The 22,893-nt window shown below is 48.5% G+C and overlaps 1 protein-coding gene across 5 annotated transcripts in view; it reads right to left on the bottom strand.

Moving 5' to 3' along the window:
- Positions 1–266: 266 nt before the first annotated feature.
- The window catches only part of itprid2 (ITPR interacting domain containing 2), a 29,394-nt gene continuing 6,767 nt past the window's right edge, over positions 267–22,893 (bottom strand). For 2 of the 5 annotated variants that reach the window (XM_031586339.2, XM_031586350.2), the window contains exons 2-19: positions 20,323–20,591; positions 19,078–19,120; positions 17,178–17,227; positions 16,389–16,442; positions 14,443–14,485; positions 13,924–14,022; positions 13,301–13,527; positions 10,290–10,990; positions 9,664–9,712; positions 8,627–8,712; positions 6,027–7,709; positions 5,354–5,428; positions 4,874–4,989; positions 3,402–3,546; positions 2,943–2,999; positions 2,116–2,571; positions 852–988; positions 267–296 (exon numbers count right to left, since the gene is read on the bottom strand). In XM_031586339.2, coding sequence (XP_031442199.1) covers positions 884–988; positions 2,116–2,571; positions 2,943–2,999; positions 3,402–3,546; positions 4,874–4,989; positions 5,354–5,428; positions 6,027–7,709; positions 8,627–8,712; positions 9,664–9,712; positions 10,290–10,990; positions 13,301–13,527; positions 13,924–14,022; positions 14,443–14,485; positions 16,389–16,442; positions 17,178–17,227; positions 19,078–19,120; positions 20,323–20,509 — 4,176 coding nt within the window. In that variant the 5' untranslated portion in view covers positions 20,510–20,591 and the 3' untranslated portion in view covers positions 267–296; positions 852–883. Of the gene's footprint in view, positions 297–851; positions 989–2,115; positions 2,572–2,942; positions 3,000–3,401; positions 3,547–4,873; positions 4,990–5,353; positions 5,429–6,026; positions 7,710–8,626; positions 8,713–9,663; positions 9,713–10,289; positions 10,991–13,300; positions 13,528–13,923; positions 14,023–14,442; positions 14,486–16,388; positions 16,443–17,177; positions 17,228–17,611; positions 18,058–19,077; positions 19,121–20,322; positions 20,592–21,191; positions 21,503–22,893 lie in introns of those variants that run through there. The other 3 variants (XM_031586345.1, XM_012833946.3, XM_031586359.2) reach the window with 3 other exon arrangements.

The following is a 22,893-nucleotide window of genomic DNA, read 5'->3' as shown; positions in this document are numbered from 1 at the left end:
TCCCCTTGACCCTCCCCCAGCACCAGTCCCAGCCAACAGCGGGGGTCACAGTTCCGATCAGAGGCAAGAAACTGTGTTTGCCAGTAGGGGTGCATCGTACACATACAGCAGCGTTGGTGTGTGGAAGAAGGAAGTCTGCGTCTGTGTCCCCCCGACTGATAAGGGACGAGACCGGGGGGGTGGTGGTGCTCCGGGCTGGGGAGATCTCTCCTCAGTGCAGGCTTCAACAGTGTTCAGCACAGAAACCTCTTCAGTAAGAGTTTGTGTTTTCCTTTTTGTTTTCTCCTCCTCTTCAGCTGCAGAGAAGGAGGGAGGAAAGAAGACATAAAAAAAGAGGTGGTGATGTGCCAATGTGACAGACGTCAGTGACAGCTCTGAAGTACCGTGAGGAGAGATGTCTTATTTCATCACGCAAGGGTGGAGATGACTTTATTCAATGACTTTATGACTCAATAGGACAAAGTGGAACTAGTGCACCCTCCGGCTGTCTGTCTGTCTGTCTGTCTAAAACACTGGCCTCAAAGACAATCCACGTCAAATGATGTACTCATGCGATATAAATAAGCTTACCATTCAGGTAGAAATGCTTCCCCAGCAAAAGTATATATAACCAGGGTGTGTGTGTGTGTGTGTGTGTGTGTGTATGTGTGTGTGTGTGAGGGGGGTGTGTTAGGGCAAAGCAACCTTTCTTTTGTTCATTGACTATGCTGGAATGGTACGTAAGTGCTCAATTTCCTGCCCACTCAAGCAAATCTAAACATCTAAATGAGATGGGATTGCTTGGTTTATTAGAGCAAACCTCGCTGGCATTTTAAACGGGTGAAAAAAAGGTGCACTGCGCTTGGCCTTACCTCTCTCACAAATCCCCCAGTCCGCTCACGGCTCATGGCTGCTCCCTCGACACCACCACAGCTCTTCTGGGAGACACAGCGGCGAGGAGCTCGCTCAGGATCTCTTGCCGGATTTCGTCGGCAATGCTGTCTTTGATCTGATGAAAGGTGACGTATGGGGATGAAGGGGGGGGGGGAAGAAGACGAGAGGAAGGGGGAGGGAACCCAAAAAGAAAAGGCTGTTTGAGAGAGCAAAGAACAGAATGGCAGTGTTTTTTTTTTGTGTGTAAAATCTCCTGGCTGGCCCAGGCCTGGCCTGGCACGATGGCGTAAACACATGGTGGAGTTAAAAAGAGTGGCTGGCATCGCCAGGAACATACTGTTCCACACACACAGAGAGAGAGAGAGAGAGAGAGAGAGAGAGAGAGAGAGAGAGAGAGAGAGAGGAGACTGAGAACATCTCACTCAAAATGCACAAAATCCTGCCAAACCTATGACATCATTCTAAAAGACACGCGAGGGGAGAAAAAATAATTATAAATTCACACACACACACACACAAAGCTGCGTCTCAAAGACAGGTCCACCGATCAATTCCAAGTTTCCTTTAAAAGCTAAAGGAGGTGTAAGACAAATCGCCAGGCTCTTAAATGAAGCTTACAAATGTTTTTTCATGAGCGGATCTAGGCAGTAGCGATGTTGTCACCACCCCACATCTGTCAGAGGAAAGGCGAGGACAGGAGGGAGGACATGTCTCAGGTGATGCCAAGGACATATTAAATGTGTTCAGGACAGAGTTGCTCCTTCCTCTTTGCGTCTCAGATGACCCATGAGGTAAAAGAGACAGAACCCAACTCTTCGGGAAGAGAAGCTTCTAGAATACATTGTATAATACATAGCTCTTGTGACAGCGTAGCTAGTACCAGTACCAGTGCAGTACATTGTGAATAACTCGAAACGAACACCCATTTTATGCAAATACAAAGTATCAATGTGCTGCACACTGATACTTGTTGGTTAGCAAAAAAGTTGGTTTTGGAAATTGTTTTAGTTGGTTAGAGACACACGATTCAAAAAGTCTTCACTGCTGAAAACCAATAGGAGGATGGCAGCCGAAGGGTTCTAAAGAGAATTCACTGAGGACTGGGGGTTCTTCTAGAAACAGGTATTCTAGGCTAGGCCTCTCAGCTGCATCCCCATCCTGGGAGAGCTCTGCTGAAGAGAGGCATTCTGGAAAGCATTAACACTCAACAGAGAGGACTTCCCTCAGGCCACTGACACTCACCTCTTTGATCAGCTGTTGCATGTGCGGGTTTTCTGCTCCTCTCTCGGATCCTACTCTTCCTCCTCTTCCTCCTGCTGCTCCCCCTTCCCATCCTCTCTCCTCCAGAAGGTGGGGTTTAATAGCTGCCTGGCTCCCCTGCATCCCTGTGATGGAGCATCTCTCCATCCCATCTCCTTCATCCCCCTCCATCGTCACGGATGGCCCGTCTTCCCTCTCCGGGGCCAGTGGCTGCGAAGCCTCCACCCCGGGCCGTGGAGGAGGGGCCGGGGTGAGGCAGACTGTGGCCCGGTAGAGGCCTCCCCTCTGGGGTGACGAGGGTCCGGAGGCCCTGCTGCTCCTCGAGGGGCTGGCGGTGCCCGAGGAGCGCCCCGACATGGGGGTGGTGGCGCAGCTGAGCCCCCCCTCGTAGCCCAGCTCAGACTGCAGGTACAGCTGCTCCCTCAGGAGGTCAGACAACTGGGGACACATAAAAACAAACACAAACGTGCACATTAACACACCCACCCACCCGCGCACACACACACACACACACACACACACACACACACACACACACACACACACACACACACACACACACACACACACACACACACACACACACACACACACACACACACACACACACACACACACACACACACAAGCCTGAAAGAAGAGCAGAGAGTTAATACATAAGTGCGCACAGCCGCACACACACACATACACACACACACCAGATATATGAGCCTGAAAGAAGAGCAGAGAGTTAATTCATAAGTGCGCACACACACATACACACACACTCATATTGTTATGCGAGCCTGTAGCTGTGGCGGCACACTCACCGGCTCCAGGGCTGAAGAGTTGGACAGGCTGTCCAGACTCTGACCTCTGTGCATGGCCTGTAGGAAGAGTCACTCATTACAAGGAGACTAACAAATAAGGGTAAGAGGAGCTTAAAACAGCCGTGTGGTAGTCTTAAAATATGAACCCTAGCCTAATCTCAAAGACAAAGCCAGCTAAGAAGTGATGGTTTAGGACTACAGTGATAGTGGTCCCAGTCTCTATCTACACAAGGCTTTACATTATTATTATATTTTAAATAAGTTAAGAACCTTGAGTATTCTATTTGGGGTACAAATTCAACTTTCAACAAGACAGGAGTTGATTTCAATTGATAAGAGACTTGCTTACTGGATTCCGTAAAAAATATTGTCCGTGAAGGATCTCCAAATGCGTAATGTTAAATTGTTCACACAACAGTATTTCTATGGTATGAAGATGCTGTAGTGGAAGATACTGACCATAGGGTGGCGGTAGAGGCCAGGATGCTGAGCGGCGCGGAGCTGCTCGTTGAGAGTGAGGAGACGATCCTCCACCTGCAGCTCCAGGTCCTGCAGCTCCTGCCTGACTGCACCGCGCAGACCCTGCAGCTGCCCTGCCTCTAGCCTGATGGGGGGGAGAGAGAGAGAGAGAGAGAGAGAGAGAGAGAGAGAGAGAGAGAGAGAGATAGATTGTTAAGGGGGAATTTATTGGGGATCCATGAAGTAAGTGTAATTTGGGGCTAATAAGAGCATTATTGAACTCCATCGTTCACCATGAAATCTCACTCTGAATGTTGTACATGTTTCTCTCCAGTTTGGTCTGTTGGACATTCTATATACCACACGTTTATATACAATTTAATTCATAAATATGATCTGCAAATCTACCATAATCCACCAAATAACTGCAGTTATTACAGTTTCAAATGCGAAAGAAGATTGAGTAAATGGGGCTATGAAAAAATACATCACAACAAGACTAATCAAGTCAACTTTACTGTGGTGCTTCAACTACAACTTCTAGGCACCACTTCCCTGGAGATCAATATTTTCGTTAGTTTTTCTTTCTAGACACACTGAAAGCTATCAAACACTCTGCACACAACTGCGTAAATTAAGCTGTTATTTCTGAGTGGCAAAAGAGAAACTAAATCCAAGATACATGTGCACTTCCTTCAGTGAACCAAGCTAGTTGCCACCTTTGATATGCACAAAATGAGCATAAACAAATACAGACACTGAACTGTGGATTGCATCTATTGAGTGTCAGTAACCTCATCCGCATCTTGAACCACATACCACACCCAGTGGTCCAACAGTACAGGGCCAGTAAGTGCAGCTTCACAGAAAAATCAGTGATAAGTGCGATAATGGCACATTGCACAATGTGTGGACGCAATGTGCGATCTATTAAGGCAACATCAACATAAATCTTACTGTTCCACAGATGAGCCTATTTGAACACACATAAATAAACTGATTTTGCTGCGGCAGACAAACACACACTGCACATGGCACCTGGCACCATCAAACTTTAACAACACAGATTGCGATGTAAACTGAAGTGTTTGTATAGATGTGTGTTGTTATTTGAAGTAGTTCAACAGACAATGAAGCCTCCGCACATGAACACTCTACGAAGTGGCTTACACAGTCCCCACTCTGCATCACTAGCTTGGAGAGAAGTGCTCTGGAGCACACTTCACTTCACTTCACTTCACTTCACTTCACTTCACTTCACTTCACTTCACTTCACTTCACTTCACTTCACTTCACTTCACTTCACCCAGGATATGCGTGCGCGCGTGTGTGTGTGTGTGTGTGGGGGGGGGGTGGATGGGCAGGGTATCAAGTTCGAGTATCAAAGAATAAGTGTGTCTGTGTGTCTGTGTGTCTGTGTGTCTGTGTGTCTGTGTGTCTGTGTGTCTGTGTGTCTGTGTGTCTGTGTGTACCTCTCCTCTTGACTTAGGTGCTGGTAAACTTGAGACTGCTGTCTCATCAATGCCAGCTCCAGGTCCATCATCTGCGTACGGAACACACTTAGACTCCTCTTCCTAAGCTGCAGATCCTGGAGCAGGGGTGGGAGAGAGGGAGGAAAGGCTCATTACGACTGATAACACGAACACACACTACGCGCACGCACACGCACACACACACAGTTATAGCCACACACACACACATACACACACATACAAACATGCTAAAACACACACAAACACACACTGCAGATAAACTTAATCTCCAGACCACATTCATGATTTTTAAGAAAATGACAGACAGTCTTGGGAATTATAAGAAAATTGATTCAAGCTCTTGACCACACCACTCACCATAAAAGGGGACCAGAAATAGCCACAGGGGAGCTTAAGAACTCAAATTCCCTCTTCTAGGAAAACATTTTCTTTTTTTCACAGAGAAAGGCAAAGGCTTACCTCATAGAGCGTCTGGACAGACCTATGTGGACTGAAGGCATTGGTGAGAGGGTCTTCAGGACGTGGGGAAGAGCCCTGCCAAAAAAACAACCACAACCACACAGAGACTTTCAGGAAAGAATGTCTCAAGGCTAACCACAACTAGCTCACGGTTGCACCCTGACCCACGTGCTCGTGTGTGTGTGTGTGTGTGTGTGTGTGTGTGTGTGTATATAGGTGTGTGCTTGTGTGTGTGTGTGTGTGTGTGTGTGTGTCTGTGTGTGTCCTTGTGGCTGTTTGTTCTCTGGGAGGGACAACCACATCAGAGCCAGAGCCTCCCTTATCACACAGCATGTCTCAGTTATGGTAAAGCCTGACAGGGATGCTGTTATCAGTATCAGTATCAGTTAGAAGTCATGGGTTCTTCTTTCCTGGAAGTATGATACAGGTCATGAAAAAGGATACAACATGGTCACATGTTTTATAGTACGTATCAAATCACAAGATGCGTTAAAATAAACAATGTTTAATTAAAATGTGTAAAATAAATAACAAATATTGATTTAATAAAACCACACAGTGCCACCCAGTTGCACTTGATCACCCCTGTTGTGTTCTGAGGAATGGTAAAGAAAGTGTGTGTGCGTGTGTGTGTGTGTGTGTGTGCGTGCCTGTGCATGAGCTGGGTACCCACCTGGGCCAGGCTGTGCACGGTTCCTCTGATCTCATGCAGGACCCTCCTGAGCTGCATCTCAGTGGTGGAGGGGGCTGGCAGGGGTGCTGGCTCCTGGGGGAAGGGAAAACACGGAGGCCCAGAGTACTGTGTGTTGTAGGGCTGTCCGAGGCGACTAGGTGTTGGCATGCTGCTGGGCAGACTGTAGGGGGCGCTGTGAGGGTGGACGAGGGGACTGTAGGGAGGGACTGGAGAACTGTAGCGACTATCAGGCTGCTGCTGCTGAGGGTACTGGGGATGGTAGGGGGAGCTGTAAGGCGAAATGCCATGCCCTTGACCATAGGGGGCACTGTTGAGCATGCTGGCACTCTGCGGTGGCGTGAAGAAGGCACTCTGAGGCGGGGTGAAGAAGGGAGTCGTGGAGGGCGTGAAGGAGCTGCCCATGGGCTGGGGGAAGGCACCGCTGACGGAGGAGTGGAGGCTGTTGTAGGGCGAGCCGACCGGCCCTGTGGGGTATGGGGAGTGGAACTGGAGGAGCTGGTGGTGGGGGAGGGCGTGATGGTGCGTGGGGGAGTGGGGATGAGGCTGGTTCAGGGTCAGGTTAGGCACGCTGCTCCAGCCGCCAGCCTCACTGAGCGGCCGGTGCGGCCAGTCGTGGGGGGCGCTGTAGAGGGAGGTGTTGGAGAGGGCCAGGTGCCTGGGCGGGGTCAGCGGGTACGGGGGGATCCGTGAGAACGGCCCGTCCTTCGCGGCGGAACCGGAGCTCCTGTCACCAGCAGGAGAGTTTATGATGAGAGTGGTTCGGCAGCTGGGCTGCCCTTCCTCATCCTCAACCTCTTCCTCGTCCTCCTCATTGTGGCCTTCCTCTAGCGCCCCCTCCGGGTCTGGAGTATAGTGATAGGCGAAGGAAGTTGGGGTGTGTTGCCGGATCGAGCCGTGGCCCAGCTGGATGCGGAGCGAGGAGACCACGCGTGAAGGGGTTAGCATGGAGCAGGGCAGCGAGCTGGACCGCAGCATGGGGTTCCGGCCCAGACGGGCCTTCCGAAGCTCCTGGGCCCGGGTCGGCGCCCGGCCAGCGCTGTCCTCACACACCGAAGAGGATCGCTCCTGTGCCCGGTGCAGGGCCAAGTGGACCTGATCAGATGCACCACGTTCGCTGGCGCCCATCACCTCACCTGCGCTGTCCGAGGCAGCGGTGGAAGCTTCCGGAGGATCGCTAGGAGAGGAAGCAGGCTGCCCTGGAGTTGAATGAGCCTCTGGACCAGAGTCTGAGTCATTAGTGGAACCTAGTGCTGACTCACACACCCGATCAGCAGTGACCTCTTGTTCTGCAGTAGAACCCGGTTCTGCAGGAGAACCCAGCTCTTTAGTAGATGGAGCCTCCATGGATGAAGAGAGTTCTAACGAGACCCCAGCCTCTGCCTGAGGTAAGGCCTCTGTAGTAGACTGGTTGGCAGTGGTAAGACCAGGCTGATCCGCGGAACTGACTGGCTGGAGGACTTTAGTGTCGGTCAGGCTGGAGATCTGGTGGACGTTGTACTCGGGCACCTCCTCTCCCTCCTCCTCCACCTCGCTGTGGGTCTCCAGCACGGCCTGGGCGTCCAGCTCCAGGGGTGCAGTGTCGGCGGCCAGAGGGGTGGTGGGGTCACCTGCGTGGGACGTCACCGTGGTCTCGCTGTCGCAGCTATCTGAGCTGTCCTGCACCTGTTTGTGAAGGAAACGAGGATGAGAAACAAACTAGAGAACTTCAGGCCATTAATCCTGTTCAGTAACTCTCTCCATGCTTTACCCTTCAACATTTGGAAGAATTGTAAATACTTGATATTTGGAGAAAGAATTTAGAGGTGAACTTCCACAAGTCGTTTCCCTCCCATCACAAACAGCACCCCATATCGATAAACCACATTGTGTGTGAACTACTAATTCTATATCAGCATTCCCAGTGCCTCTGGGTCTTCACATGGCCCGAGTAAGGGATGATTGAAGAGTACAGAAGCAACGTAAGTTCTTTGGCATAACGTGGTGTTCAGGTAGCAATAAATAATGCACGCTTGAGGTGGTAATGCTGGAGGAGCTGGCTGTTATTCAGCTTACACAGCAGTTGCCGCACATACATTTAGGCATGTATATAGCCCACAAAGGTTGCCATTTATATTCAGGCATGCATATAGCCCACAAAGGAAACACTTGGATTAGTTTAGAAAGAAGCTAACCTGTTTAGATTGTAGTGCTACTTTCTTTAGTCACGGACAAGAATAGCGTTGGATACTTTGCTTGGTTACAATTGATTCCATTTGTTGCTAAGGCTGAATCCTTTAGCTTGCTAGCTGTTTCAATGCTTGCCACATGTTATGTAACTACGGAATTAATCGCGTTTGCACTACTTGGCAAAATGGGACAATGAGAGTTTATTTTATTCATTCTTTAGCTTGTCTGACAACTATCAACTGTTATTTATTATGGTTGTCATAGTTAACATTCAAAGTTTTCAAAAAATGTATATAGAACGATGATTAAACTTTTTTTACCAGATCTACTTTATAGGTATCCTGTTATACAGAATATATCACCAATCAGACAAGAGGATCTCTCATCAGCGGGGTATAAAGCGAGTTAATTACCTTTAGATAATTAGCTGAGCAATCAGTGGAGGGGTCTTCAGCAAATCCACTACTGTCAGACTGTTGGCTGGCTGTCCTCAGCAGTTCTGTGGAGACAGACAAACATTTATCATCCAGAATAAATCAGATAACCAATCAGCTTAAACAGGCTCTTACAAGACTCATAACTATAAACAAAAGGACTTCATATTTACTGACCAATAAAGGCCTCTCAACCAAATCTAAGACAGCTTGTGTATACGTTCTGTTTAGGGAGCAGTGGTACAGCACAAGCACACCTGATTTAAGGTGCTATTAAATTCTCATTATGTTCCTGAGTAGACACGTTTGAAATGAGAAAGGAGAAAGGAGGGGGAAAAAACATTCATGTTGAACGGTCAACTCTGGCAAGTGCTACTCTGCAGAGCTACCGAGCAGTACAAAAAACAAACTGCCACAAGGGGGCAGACTTGGATCAGTTCTGGAGATCAAAGCCTAGTCTCAGGGGGTATATTCTACTGAGGGTACTGAGGGGGCATTATGGAATGTTTTTGAGCTGATGCACATGAAGACGTAATGACTTTACCAAAGTTTTTTGTCCCTAAGAAAAAGAGGTTCGTTTTTAACTGGTCACGCAAATTAGATTGACGTGACCTGTATTCTTAGCAGCAAATGTTCTGCATTTAGCACAGGCTTAACTCAATCCCTTAATCAAGAATAGTTTCTGAATATCTGCTTTCACTTGAATAATCAAAGGCTTGAGGCCACATTGTTTTGGAAAATGGCATAAGAATTGAATTAAATAAAACTGTTTATAACACTTGTTTGTCTAAAAGGGCAAAAGCACTGTGGCTTTACGTAACTGCAGACCCATCAGGAATATATTTAAGCCACAATTACCCTGAAACAGCTAAAAATAGCTGACTGATATTGGGTGAATGCACCTTTGATAAGTCTAACAATAGACAGGGTTAAGGACAGACAGCATTCCTGGCATATTCAGTGCAGTGCTTCTGGTGTTTTGCGGAGAAGCAGGTTTCACTGCAGGACAAACTCACCACTGCCAGCTCGAGAAGTACTGCGTGTGCCAGGCTCGTCTTCCTGCAGCTGCAAACAAACACACACACAAATTAGACTCGCTCTTTTTATAAAAATGTAGAACATTTCAAACTTAACAACAACAGTTTCAATTATTTCACACATTTAAAGCATGTAACCACAAATAACTGCTCAACTATCTTGCTCAACACAAATTTCGTTATATGTCAAAGACTCTCAGCTACCCTGCGCAACATAAAAGTGTGGACACATTTTCTTCGACTCGATAATTAAGCTGTCCACTGCAGCACCACAAAACCGAGTCACGTACCACCAGGCATTAGCAAGACAAAACCATAGTCACTCCTGCTTATTCTCTAGGGGCAAACATGTTCCCGTGCTTCCTTTATTTTTAGCTTCATGTCACGACCAGTGGCTTTCTCACAATGCTGTAACCACAACGATACTGTGGGAGTACTATGGGATGTGGGAGTATGGGAACAGCCCCCCCTTCTCCATCCGGCGTGGGTGGTATCTACAGCCTTTAGCACTAACCCAGAGACCAGTTCCATGTGGAGGCATAAGTCAAACGAAAACAGACTGAAGCGAAGCAAAAAACAGAAACAGGCTTGAGTGGTTTCTCTACCTCGTCCATCTCGAAGGACTCGCGGGCCTGAGGGGAGGTGCGGAGGTGGTCGAGGAGTGGGTTGGGCAGCAGGTTGGACGGCTCTTTGTCCGGCGTGGAGGTGATGGTCCTCTGGAGGTCCCGCTTGCTCCCCAACTCCTCCACCTCGCTCCCCGCCAGCCCGCCGTCGCTCTCCTCCGACGCCACGCTGATGCTCACCAGCACCGGGGTCTCAACGCCCAGCACCAGCCCCCCGTCCACGGAGCCCACGTGTGGGGAGGTGGCGACGGCGGGGTCGGGGGCTTCTCCGTTGCTCGAGCTTTCCGTGCTCCCGTGCAGGGCCTCCTCGGCCACCGTCGCCAGCGAGGGCGAGTCCTTCTTCCTGTATGCCTTCGGTGGCTTGACCTCTGTGGGGCTCGTGTGCTCTTCGGCTGCGGTGCCCCCGAGCCCCGGGCTGCTGGGGTCAGAATTCGTCACCGCGGCAACACCCTCAGACCCCTCAGCCGAGCTGGTGAGCAGGCTGTGGCGCGTGAGGCTCCTCTTCAGCATCTTGACGGCGTTGAGGGTGGAGTTGGTGCGGTTGAGAGGCGGCGGCTCCTTGGCCTCGGCCTCGGGCTCGACGGTGTTGCCGATCTTCTGCACGGGCAGGCCCGACACCTGCGAGTAGAGTGACGAGAAGGCATTGGCCACCGTGGTCAGCACCTCGATCTGCCGGAAACGACCTTCAAAACAAAAGACAGAGAGAGAGAGAGAGAGAGAGAGAGAGAGAGAGAGAGAGAGAGAGAGAGAGAGAGCGCGAGCGAGACAGAGAGCGAGATGTTAAAACAATCCAGGAGGCTTAGTCATCAGAATGCAATGCTTTTGTAAAACAAACAGCCTGAAAATATTCTTAAAATACACGCACCCAAAATACTCAGAAACGGCACCCTTGATAAATTTAGCAGCAGAGATGATTAATGCTGTGCGGAAGGGAAAGGTGTCAGATCATAGAGAAGTACAGTACACTGGGATGGGAGGGGCACCAGCCTCTCATATTTATCCCCCGTTCACAGCCTTACAAGGCACTGGGAGACAGACACAAAGGCAGGAAGATGAATGCCATGTAGATACGAGGAGTGAAGGGGAGGAAAAAAGGCCCCACTTCATTTCCCTTGAAATGCATGTTAGTGTGATATGACATGCTACATTAAGCCAGCCAGGCCAGGGAATTTATCACTTCTTCTGCAGACTTTTCCTGCAGTCGCAAGGGCCCACTGAGTCAGCAAGACTGAGAGAGGGAAAGGCACTGGCAACACAAAAAAGGGACCGAATGTCTTCAGTCGTCTTGTCTTTTTTTTAAAAGAAGAAAAAAACAACTCTCTTTTTTCTTTTTCCAACAAGGGGAGGAGGACACGTTCTCTGGTTGATCAAAAGACGCAGAGGGACATTTTTTTCAGGGAGGGAAAACAGCACTTACATAAGAAAAGTCAACATGACTATGGGAGAGCCATGCACCCCGACTCTAGGCGGCCTCACAGATCCAGCGGGTTATGAAATGTCCCCAGTGCTGGGGTTGTGTGTGTGTGTGTGTGTGTGTGTGTATATGTGTATATGGGGTGGGGGTTTGGGCTATGAAGCTTTATGAGACCTTTGATATTTAGGACTGCTCCATGCTCTGCTTTTCCAAGCCAATGCATATACAGTTGGTTGCAACTTTAGCCAAATTTCATCTCCAAACTGTCTTCTATATTATATATAACTGCCTCCTATAATTATACACAGATGCACCCTGTGCAGTTTAAGCTCCTTCTTAGATCATAAAGACTAGCCGAGAAACACTATACTACACTACACACATTAGTTGTGTCAATGCAGGACGACGCATGGTATACATAGTATTATGCAGAAACATAAAGAGAAATGATCGACAGACACTGCCATAAAATGACCAGCACTACTGGTTGCGGCGGAGGAGAGTTATGTAATCAGCTATCAGGTCCCAGCGTGCGCTAGAGGCCAGAGCACTGAGGCCGGTCTGCACAGACCCCAAGCCTCCAGCCACTTCACAGGACAACAAGGGCCCTGTTCCGGCCTGTTCACACATCCTCACGTCCCTGTGTTTCTTTCCCTCGCTTTCTCTCTCTCCCCCTCGCTTTCTCTCTTCTGTTCCTTCCTGTTTCTCTCAGGGCCTGATTTGTGGCACCCTTTCTTTGTCCGGTCCCTGCCAGTTTCACAAGAGCTATGCAAATGTAGGGCACAGCTCGGGAAACTGGCAGAGGGTTGGCACCCCCCTGGCAGCGAGTGAGCGAGCAAGTGAATGAGAGACAGACAGAGAGAGAGAGACAAGAAGAGAATCGGGTCTACCCCTTCCCCAATGCCTGCCATGCCATGCTGTGTACCCAAGCAGACAAAGGCCCTCTTGTGCTCCTGGGCTTCTAGCTCTGTCTCTGGCCCTCTGTTTGTCTGTGTCTCTCTGAGAGGCCGCTGGATGGACGTGGGCTTTGGGGAGTAGAGACGGGGTGAGAGAAAAAAAAAAAAAAAAAGTGTTGTGATGTGGAAGAGACGTGGTAGGTCGTGATCTGAGTCATCTTACTGGCCAGACCACAACAAATCGCTGTGCAAACGTGCATGCACACTCAAACACTTTACACTCACACGCGCGCAAACAGAGAGACGTCTTTCCAATTATTTATAGTTTCACCATCCTTTTCCCGTTTAGAGGGAGATTTCCCGAAAAATAACAAAAAAAAACACATTGTCAACAAATGTCAACACTCGTTTGTGAATGACAGTGCACACATACATACACATACAAACAGACACAAGAGCACGCATACATACACATACAAACACAAGCACACACACATGCATACATACATACAAACAAACAAACAAACACAAACCAATGCACACACTAAACCCCCTCTCTGTCACTATGTCACTGGTAATCTTTTGCCTGCCTACAATTTCACGACTGCAACGCAACACACACACCCCCCCCCCCCCCCTCTCATGTTGTGCACCCATGGACACTACTTTGCCTGCAGACCTACTTGTCAGGGCGTAGTTGGGGTTCTCCAGCTCCATGCGCTGCAGCTGGGCGCTCAGGTAGACCTTAATGTCAATGCCACGGGCGCTGGATGAGCCGTTGAAAAAACGCGAGGGCACCTTGGAGGACATGTTGGGCTCCTCACGGCCGAAGCCCAGGTTGTAGAGTATCTCCTCGGGGTCCTCCTCGTACAGGTCCAGCAGCTCCGACACGCTGAGAGAAGACAGCCCACTAATACACGTTAGAGACGGAGGACGCCATTACACATCGCCGGAGTGTGCATTAGAGGTTGGATGCAGAAACTCTCTAAATGACACGTCCAGGGGAGTGTTCCACAAAGCAGGTTTAGAGGTTAATTACATAGCTGCACTACAAAACCCCACACACATTCTTACTTAAGTCTGTTTTTAAGTCTGTACATAAGTCTGATTTGGGATTTTTTCAGGTATTACATCAGCTGGCTAACTCAGAAATATTACTGCCTGGAATACTCCCCTGAGCATGGCCCAGAACCATAACTGATGACTGACACAATAATGACTAAACCAAGGCAAAACACACACACACACACACACACACACACACACGGCAAAGCAGCTGAGAAACCTGTTCTGTACTGTTTTGTACCTGGACACTGTGGTGTTGCTCTTGCCGGAGCCCGTGGAGTTCATGCTCCTTCCTTTCTGCTTGAACTGAGTGCGCTTCTCCTCGGCTGGCACCCCATAGCTGACAGACACACGGACAGAGAGAGAGAGAGAGAGAGCAAGAGAGAAAGAGACAGAGAGAAAGAGAGAAAGAGAGAGGGGGGAGGAAGAGCAGGACAGGTCAGAGGAGGAGGGTCAGCTATAGGTGGAGCTCCCTCAGTCACGCCGCCACAGCCGGTGAGCAGAGAAGGGAGACAGACAGACAGACAGAGACACACACACACACAAAGACACACACACACACAAAGACATAAACGCACATACAGACACACACACCCACATTCACGGACACGTACACAGACATAAATGCGCATACGGACACACACACCCACATACACAGATGCATACACAGACTTACATGCACATACAGACATAGACAGACAGACAGACAGACAGACAGACACATACACACAAGCAGGTCCATCTTGAGGGGCTCGCTTACCATGGGACCTCAGCTTTGGTGCCGTTGGGCTGGAGGTGGTTGGCTGAAGTGGACAAGAGAAGAGGAGGAGTATGAGAGGGTAAGAGTGGAGAGAAGATGAAGAGTATGAGAGAAAGAGAGAAGCGTGTGAGAGGTGTAAGAAAGAGGAGGGCATGAGCACATAAATCAGAGTCAGATGGCTTTAAGGTCAGGCACCACCCAGCTCCCACATGCTGCCGCATACCAGTGGCTTTCCTTGCTAAACCACACACACACACACACGCAAACAGCGAGACGTCTTTCCAAGTATTTTTAGTTTCACAATCCTTTTCCCGTTTAGAGGGATGACACCTTGCCCAAAATGAGAAAAACAAGTTGAGCAAGAAATGCCAACACTCATAATTTAATGACACAACTACAACTTGCACAGTGTAACTGTATCCACCTGAAATCCTCAGGGACCTAGACTGATGGTAAGTGCTGGAGCTCTGGTCTCTCTCCAGGCTCGCTCTGCAGATCAAGCCAGGCTCTAGCTCCCACTGGTGGGGAAGAGAAGTGCCGAGGGCTGCATGCATTTACCATCACCTTCACCCACCCCAAAGCATTAACACACACACACACACACACACGCCCTGGAGGGCCGTGGATCAAAGGCACCATTTTCCACGGAATTAGGCTTCATCCTCGCAGGAGTGCCGCTAAAGAGGGATCAACGCGGCCTTCCACGCTACACTACGCTGCTGCCTACACATACTAGCTCCCAAGTGGAGCGGAGCCGAGACGTGTAGGGCCAGCCAGCTTGGACACGCCTGCCTGACTGACACACACACACACACACACACACACACACACACACACACACACACACACACACACACACACACACACACACACACAGGTGGTTGGCATCTGATGACTGCGGAACAATAGATGCCCCAGCTGTATGAGCTGCTGTCCCATCCCGAACCACCGTCCCGTGTGTGTGTGTGTGTGTGTGTGTGTGTGTGTGTGTGTGTGTGTGTGTGTGTGTGTGTGTGTGTGTGTGTGTGTGTGTGTGTGTAGCAGAGTGGGCATGTTGACTGGTTACTGTTTCATCCCACTGTAACACTACCATGACTATATATGCAATACAGTCCTCTCTGAGTGTGTAGTGTGATAATAGTGCTCTCTGAGTGTGTAGTGTGATATTAGTCCTCTCTGAGTGTGTAGTGTGATATTAGTCCTCTCTGAGTGTGTAGTGTGATACTATGCCTCTCTCAGTGTGTAGTGTGATATTAGTCCTCTCTCAGTGTGGACAGAGAAAGCCAAGGCAGACCTGTGAGCTGCGCGTGTGTGTTTGTCTGGCCAAATGGAGCCTTTCCACAGCAAACACACTCTTTAATTATTTATCCCCTGCGCTCTCGCGCTCTCTCTCCCTCCCTCCATCCCACACACTCACCAGCCAAGAGGTCAAGAGGAGGGCAAAAGCATGAAAGGGTGAAATGAGAGATATCTTATCTGATCTCACAGCCCCCCAGTCCTTTGAACAAAGAATACCAAATATGTACGCGTGTATATGTGAGTAAGTGTGAGTGAGTGTCCGTTCTTGTAAGAAAAAAAAAAAAAAGGAAGCGAAAATTCCAACAGGATGAAGTGCTCAAACCAGGAGCTCCCTCTTAATAGGACTGTTAAGGGATTGAATTCCAAGACAAAACACAACACTCATTCTCCCTCCTTGTGCTTGTTTGACAGCAGGCTTCTCTTATCGGCCCGGCTCCTTCCGCACACCGACGCTAAACCGTCAAAACACTCGGGCGGCTCTGAACAAGGCAACGTACTTGAAAGTAATTAGGGGCTCTATTGAGAGGAAGAAAAAAAAGGAGACAGAGACAAAGAGGGAGAGAGAAAATGAATGAAGAGGATGAAGGGAGAGAGAGAGAGTGTGAGACAGAGAGAGGAGGTTGGAAAAGAAGTGGACCAAGACTCACCCTCAGCTCCCAAGGACAGGTCGTCTTCAAAGCTGCAGCCATTCTTTGAAACTCCTGTGAAACCCAGAGCAAAGCCGTCATGGCTCAATAATGCCACCAAATACATGCAGCCAAACCGGCAAAACCTCAGCTGTCGGAAACACGGCAAACTGAGAAAGGTTTTGAAAGCATTCAATTAACACACCAACACACGCACACACACACACACACTGTCCTTACTCCCAGACACCCATACAAGAGCTCTTGCTCAAGGCGAATGCCAAGGTAAACATTTACGGTTCACCCTCAGCCGTTTCGTTTCCTGCTTGACTTACATTGTGAATGATCAACATGCGCTACCGTATCATATTCCCAGGGTGTAAACGCAAAAGTGTCCTTTTCAGCTCCACTTCGGAGACCTGAGGTCATTTCTGGTTGAGGTAGAAGGGTTGTGGGACTCCAACAGAGGATCCCTAGTCCCAGTGCACTGCAGTGCAGTGTGTGTGGGGGGGGATGTGTGAGAGTGTGTGCTCTTGGTGTGTTCACTCCAAAGTTCACGAGGTGTGGTGGGTTGATGCAGTCACTTGACAAGCAGATCCTACCGCTGAGTAATCTTATCGCCTTATGACCTACCCTACAGACGGCAGGGGTTGTGAAAGCGAGGAGGAACAAGTTCCGACACCATCACCGGGACACACACACACACACATTCTTGCTCTGACTCTCTCTCTCACGCACTCTCACTGACTCCCTCACATACACACACAAAAACACACACACATACACACAGAGTGTTTTAGTGTAACTCACCCTTGGTTGGTGTTCCACTCTGTTCATCCAGAGAAGCCCCCAGGGGAGTCCTGCAGACACAATAGAAACACGTCATTCCACCCACTCTGCCAGCTCACTCTCTCTCTCTCTCTCTCACACACTCACACACACACACACACACACACACACAATCCACAACCAGCCCACATCTCGTTTCAAAACGAGCGCCATATTTCAACACACAGCCCACACACTTAATAACTCCACCACCACACCTATCAGTTAACATTGGCGCCACTCTATACCTAACAAAACAATAAGTATGTACTGTCACTCAGACTGACAAACACACACACACACACACACACACCTTCACTTACTCTCCCTCATTCTACACATTCTATATACCCTAAAAGACACCATTAAGGAAATGCCATTAAACAGCTGTAGCTTAACTGCCCGAGCAAACTTACAATCCACCACCTTCATACTCTCCTGCCTCTTTCATGAAGCCAGTTTGTAAAGCTTCAGCGTCTGTAAACGTTGTGAGAAAAAAAAAAAAAAAAAAAAAAAAAAACAGCAACCCATGCAAGTCTTTTGAGGCTAAAAATAACTCAAGCGGCACGTTACACAGGCATTACACAACTCCAACAGGGGCGCTCCAGTATCGATCAAAAAATGGCCTCAAGACAAAAAAAGAAAAAGAAAAAGAGATGACTGCCTGGGTCCAGGAAAGTCTATGGCAAAATGCACACCCTGCTTCCAGACTCAAGGCATCAACAAAGTCTGTTGCCAGTGAAGACTGGCACCACAATCAACCAATGACTTTCAGCAAAACTGATTATGAACACAGCGCTAAAGAGATAGCAAAAGGCAGCTGATGAGGGTTCATGAAGGGTGGCCAAGATTCTGTTCGTTCACTTCTGTTCTGGTATTCTGGCAGAGGTTGTGTGTGTGTGGGGGTGTCTGGGGGGGGGGGGGATGGGGGGGCGGGGTTAAAGGAAAACTTTGGGATTTTCAAACCTGAGCCCTATTTCTAGATCTTTTTGGGTCCACAATTTACAATTCAAATCAGTCCAGTATTGTGTTAGAATGCAAAAACCAACAACCGGTGTTGCTAAATGGTTGCACAAGGGAATCCTATGAGGCAAGCATTTGCGTCAAAGTAAACCACTTGTTTTCGCCACTGACAGGCTCATAAATGTTATTCTAAGTGTCTGACAACATCTTCACACTTATTGAGGTAAACAGATGCAGGTGTATCTCTGTAGGGATCCTAAAGCGTAACAGCGGTGTCCAAGCTACTCTCTCCAGCAGCATGAAACTGTATTGAGGATGGCCATTCGGCTGGGCCAGTAGAGGCAGGAAATCTCACCTCGTCCCCCCCACCAATGAAAAAAAAACAACAACAAAAAAAAACATCAATGTCAAATAGTAAGAAGATATACGGACAACTTCTGTGGTTGGATGTACAATGGGCCCAGTGACAGAGAAGACTATGAAGCCAATGTGAACCAGGAAGAGATATTTTATCATGGTCTCCCTCCCAGCTTTTTTTTACTGTAATGCTGTGTTCACAAGGAAACTCAAAATGTACAGTGCCGAAGACAAGATGTAAATGTAAATGAGAGAGTGGGGGAAGAAGAGTGAAAAGAGAGAGGGAAAGAGAAAGAAAGAAAGATAGAGAGAGGGAGAAGGAGATCAAGTGAGAGAGAGACATAGACAAAGAGAGAGTGAGAAATAGACCGCCAGAGAAAGAGAGACCGAGTGAAAGAGAGAGAGTGAGGTAGAGTTCTCCTTGCCAGAGGCTTAAGAGAATCCTTGAGGTTCTCTGTTCACTGAGCCTGTCTGGCTACTTAGAATGCAAGTGAAACCGCGAACATTGTTCGCATCATTTGCATTTGAATGTATGGAGTTGCATAATGTTGCACCACCCTACCTGCAGTCCTGGAGCCAGCTTGCTATTTTGTTGGGTAACCGACCTAAAAAAAAAAGTAAAGAAAAAAAGAAATGTTAAAACTAAATGACCACAAAATGAATTAGAGTATGTTCATAAGCAATGCAAAAAATATTTTTACTGCCAAAGCTCATCTTAGTAAGTAAAAAAAAGGACGCTACCACTGTGCCAACTGAACTCCTCCTCTGGCAAAAAGAAAGCGAGCAGTAAAGGCTGTTTATTGAATCTTAATCATTTTATGGCGGCTTGCATGGAGCCGTGTCAAGAAAAACGATGAAAAAGCCAAAGCCTCTGTAATCTCAAAGCTATTGCCTTCTGCACTTCATCAGTCTGTGCTTACACCAAATCATTTTTGCTGAGGCTCAGCAGAGTACTAAAAAAACTTTTAACCCTCCTGGTGTGTGTGTGTGTGTGTCGTAAAATGTCAGGTCAAACTCAAGCCCAACAGTGCATGTGTAAGAATGATGCAGGCGTAGATCATCTCACCACTATTCCCTCTGGAGTTAATAATCCCACACGATTATCACCAAGCATTTTTTTCTTCTTTCTTGCCTCTTAACAGATCCCTAAAAACCACAGCCCTCCTGCCACGAACAAATGTTATGGCATCCCTCAGATTTGGGAAGAAATTTCACAAGTCTGAGGTTTGCCAATCAGTGGGATTCAGACACCAATGGAACACATGCCTTCTCTCTCTGCTGATCTGTCACCAGTGTGGAAAGCATATCAACATATATGCCCACCAAGCATTACTCTGCAACTTGCCTAAACATTCAGAATGTAAACCATCATATGATGCTTACATATTGTTACAACCCTTCAAGCTACTAAAAGTCAGGCACCTTTGGGGCACTGGATCAAATCAAGCTTTACCTGTAGACAGGGAAGCATTGTCAGTCAGCAGAACTAACCTCAGTGTAGTTCCCTCAGTAGTTTCATTACAGCTCAGCATTTCTCTGTGCAGTGCAATCCAGACCAATAAAGCCAGAGGCTGCATATGTGTGTGCAGTGTTCTCCAAACCTTTAAAGCCAGAGGCTGGATATGTTCCGTGCGGTGTTCTCCAAACAAATCAGAGTCTGGACATATTTTGTGCCACGTTCTCCAAGTATATCAAACTAGAGCCTGGGTATGTTCTGTACAGTGATCTCCTAACCGCTGAAGCTAAAGCTAAGCAGACTGCTAACGAGGAGTGTTGGTGTTGGTGTTGTGGGGGTTAGCGGACCTACCTGGCTCTTCGGCAGCGGAGGGCTTCTCTTCCATGGACTTAGCGGGCACTGGCTCCTCAGCCCCGTCGTCCTGGGACTCAGGCGCCTGCCAGGAGTCTCGGCTCTGTGCCCAGGCCCTCCTTTTCATGGTGGCAGCCTTCCATGGGTGCTCTCGCCCGCTCAGTGGTTCACACTGCTCCATGTCCATCTGCGCTGGCTCTCTCTCTCTCGCTCGCTCCCGCTCTTTCACGCACACAGCGTGTGTGTTACTACAGCAGGGGGCAAGTTACCTGGGGAGGGAAGACAGAGATAGGACATCAGGCTCAGCACATGCATATGACAGCACAGGCCTGAACATTCCCCCAACGTGCGTGTGTATGCGCGTGTGCACACACACACACACACACACACACACACACACACACACAGACACACACACACACACACACACACACACACACACACACACACACCCCTCGATTGATGTATAGTTTACAGAGAGGTGCTCTGTTACATCACATAGGCATGCAAGGGACATGGACGTCTTTGCAAGATGTGCATCCCGTGAACCAACTCGTAAAAGTCAAAATATTATTCCTCATATGTTTATATGGGTAAACTCTTCTTAGTATGTCACCCAACAGACCCTCACAAAATGTAGAGTACAGAGAGAAGTCTCTGTGAAAAGACTTTGAACTTCTTGATGATTTTTTTCTGGCCTATATATGGCTGCATGCATCGCACACCCACCAATACAATGCATGCTCACAGAAGACAAACCTTCAGAGGCAGAATCTCAATAACCAGGTGTCACAACAACATGCATAGCAACAAGCAAATACAAGCAACGCACACCAAAAACAAAACAAATATATTAGATAACCTCTTACCTAAGCAAGCTTTAAAAACAACAACAAATAAACCCAAGTAAACCCATTAACGTTTAGGGCAGTATATTCTAATAAGAAGTGATGACCGAACAGGCTGAGGAGAAGTGGCCAATGCCTCAGTGTTTGTCCTGCCCACAACACCAAAGGAGCTAATGCGCTGGCGCTGGCCGCATGGGAAGCTGCACCGTACGGCGGGATCTCCGACTGGGATAGATGGTGAAGCTAGAAGTCAGAAAACAAGTAGAGCAGGAAATGTCTGTTTAGCTAAAAGATTACAAGCTGGTGCCGAGTCATTTCCTGTTTTTTGGGGCCCGCGCTCTTCTGAAGGAATCGGACAGGGAGAGTCGGCCAAGTGGGATGGATTTATCATTCAAGAGTATAATCTCCAGAGGCTCAAATAGGAGCTATTATTAGGGCATGCCTATTTCCAGAGCCATTTTCATAAGCAAGCAGGAACTAGACTCCGAGGCCCCGTAAATACAAATGAAATCAACAAAGCACGTGATGGGGCTTGACTTGACATGAGGACCAGAGAATCAAACAAGGGAGCGCTTGCGTTTGCTCTGAACCAACATCCCGGTGTCTGGTTCCAGGCCCGGCACGACCGACCGACCGAGTGAGTCAATGCAAACTGGATGCCGTGCGTCTATCCGACCATGACGCCCACACACTGCCCTCCCTCCGCGGTTTCACTGCGCTCCGTCACACACCGTCACACGCTCGCATACTGCAACAGGACTCATCGGAATGGTTCTGGCTTATTATCAGGCAAATCCAGTGATTCATCTGGAAAATGCCTAATGATTATTCACTCCGTGATCTTTCAATGCAGTTGTCAATGAATGTCAGCGCTCCCAGGAATTCTCTCTCCCTACTGACAGGAAAACTTACATATGGGCAAAGTTTGAAACATCAAGGGAGGATTACTGAAACTCATTAGAATAAAACGCATACAGAGGGTTCCTTATTGAGTATTTAAAACTGGTACCCAGCAACACCCAGACGAAACCAGCGTGTGTGTGTGTGTGTGTGTGTGTGTGTGTGTGTGTGTGTGTGTGTGTGTGTGTATGTGTGGTCTTACCAGTATGCGTGGAAACTCATGACATACAAACTGATGTATTGGTTGGGGATGCTCAACAAACAAATTGAGGAAGAAAAGAGGAAATTAATTTTCTTTTTCCATGACACAAAGCCACTCCACGCTAAACACTGTGATTTACTTAGACAAAGACTCTAAACAAACTCCTTTGTCATTGGAAGCGCAGCCACACAAGCACAGCACAGAGATGCATCTGCAAGCTGATGAGGAGGACTGCCCTTTACAGATGACGGTTTCTGTGTAGCGTCGCAAACAGGGCGCAGCCCCCCCTCCAGTGCTATAGCCCATATTGGACCTGTGGTCCCCAGCCACCACTGTAAACAGCCCCAACAGAGGAGCATAGCCTGCTTTAAATGGACACAGGCTGCAGAGAGACGGATGAGGGGGGGCATTGTTTTAATCTAAATAACCGTCAGCCTGCTCCGCAGAACGCGTGCTGCACTCCTGCTGCTGCCTCAGCAAGATGAGTGATGTCGCTAGCCCGCCCCCACCCCCTCCCTGCACATATCGCTTTTGCTGTGCGCAGACAGAGGAAGCCATTTCTCTCTTGTGCTTCGGACGGACGTAGCCACCAGATGTTCAGGATGCAAAGATAATCATCCA

This window comes from Clupea harengus, chromosome 2 (assembly GCF_900700415.2).
Source record: "Clupea harengus chromosome 2, Ch_v2.0.2, whole genome shotgun sequence".
NCBI classification, from domain to species: Eukaryota; Metazoa; Chordata; class Actinopteri; order Clupeiformes; family Clupeidae; genus Clupea; species Clupea harengus.
The sequence above is the reverse complement of the archived record's forward strand: the minus strand, read 5'-3'. Positions and strand labels throughout refer to the sequence as shown.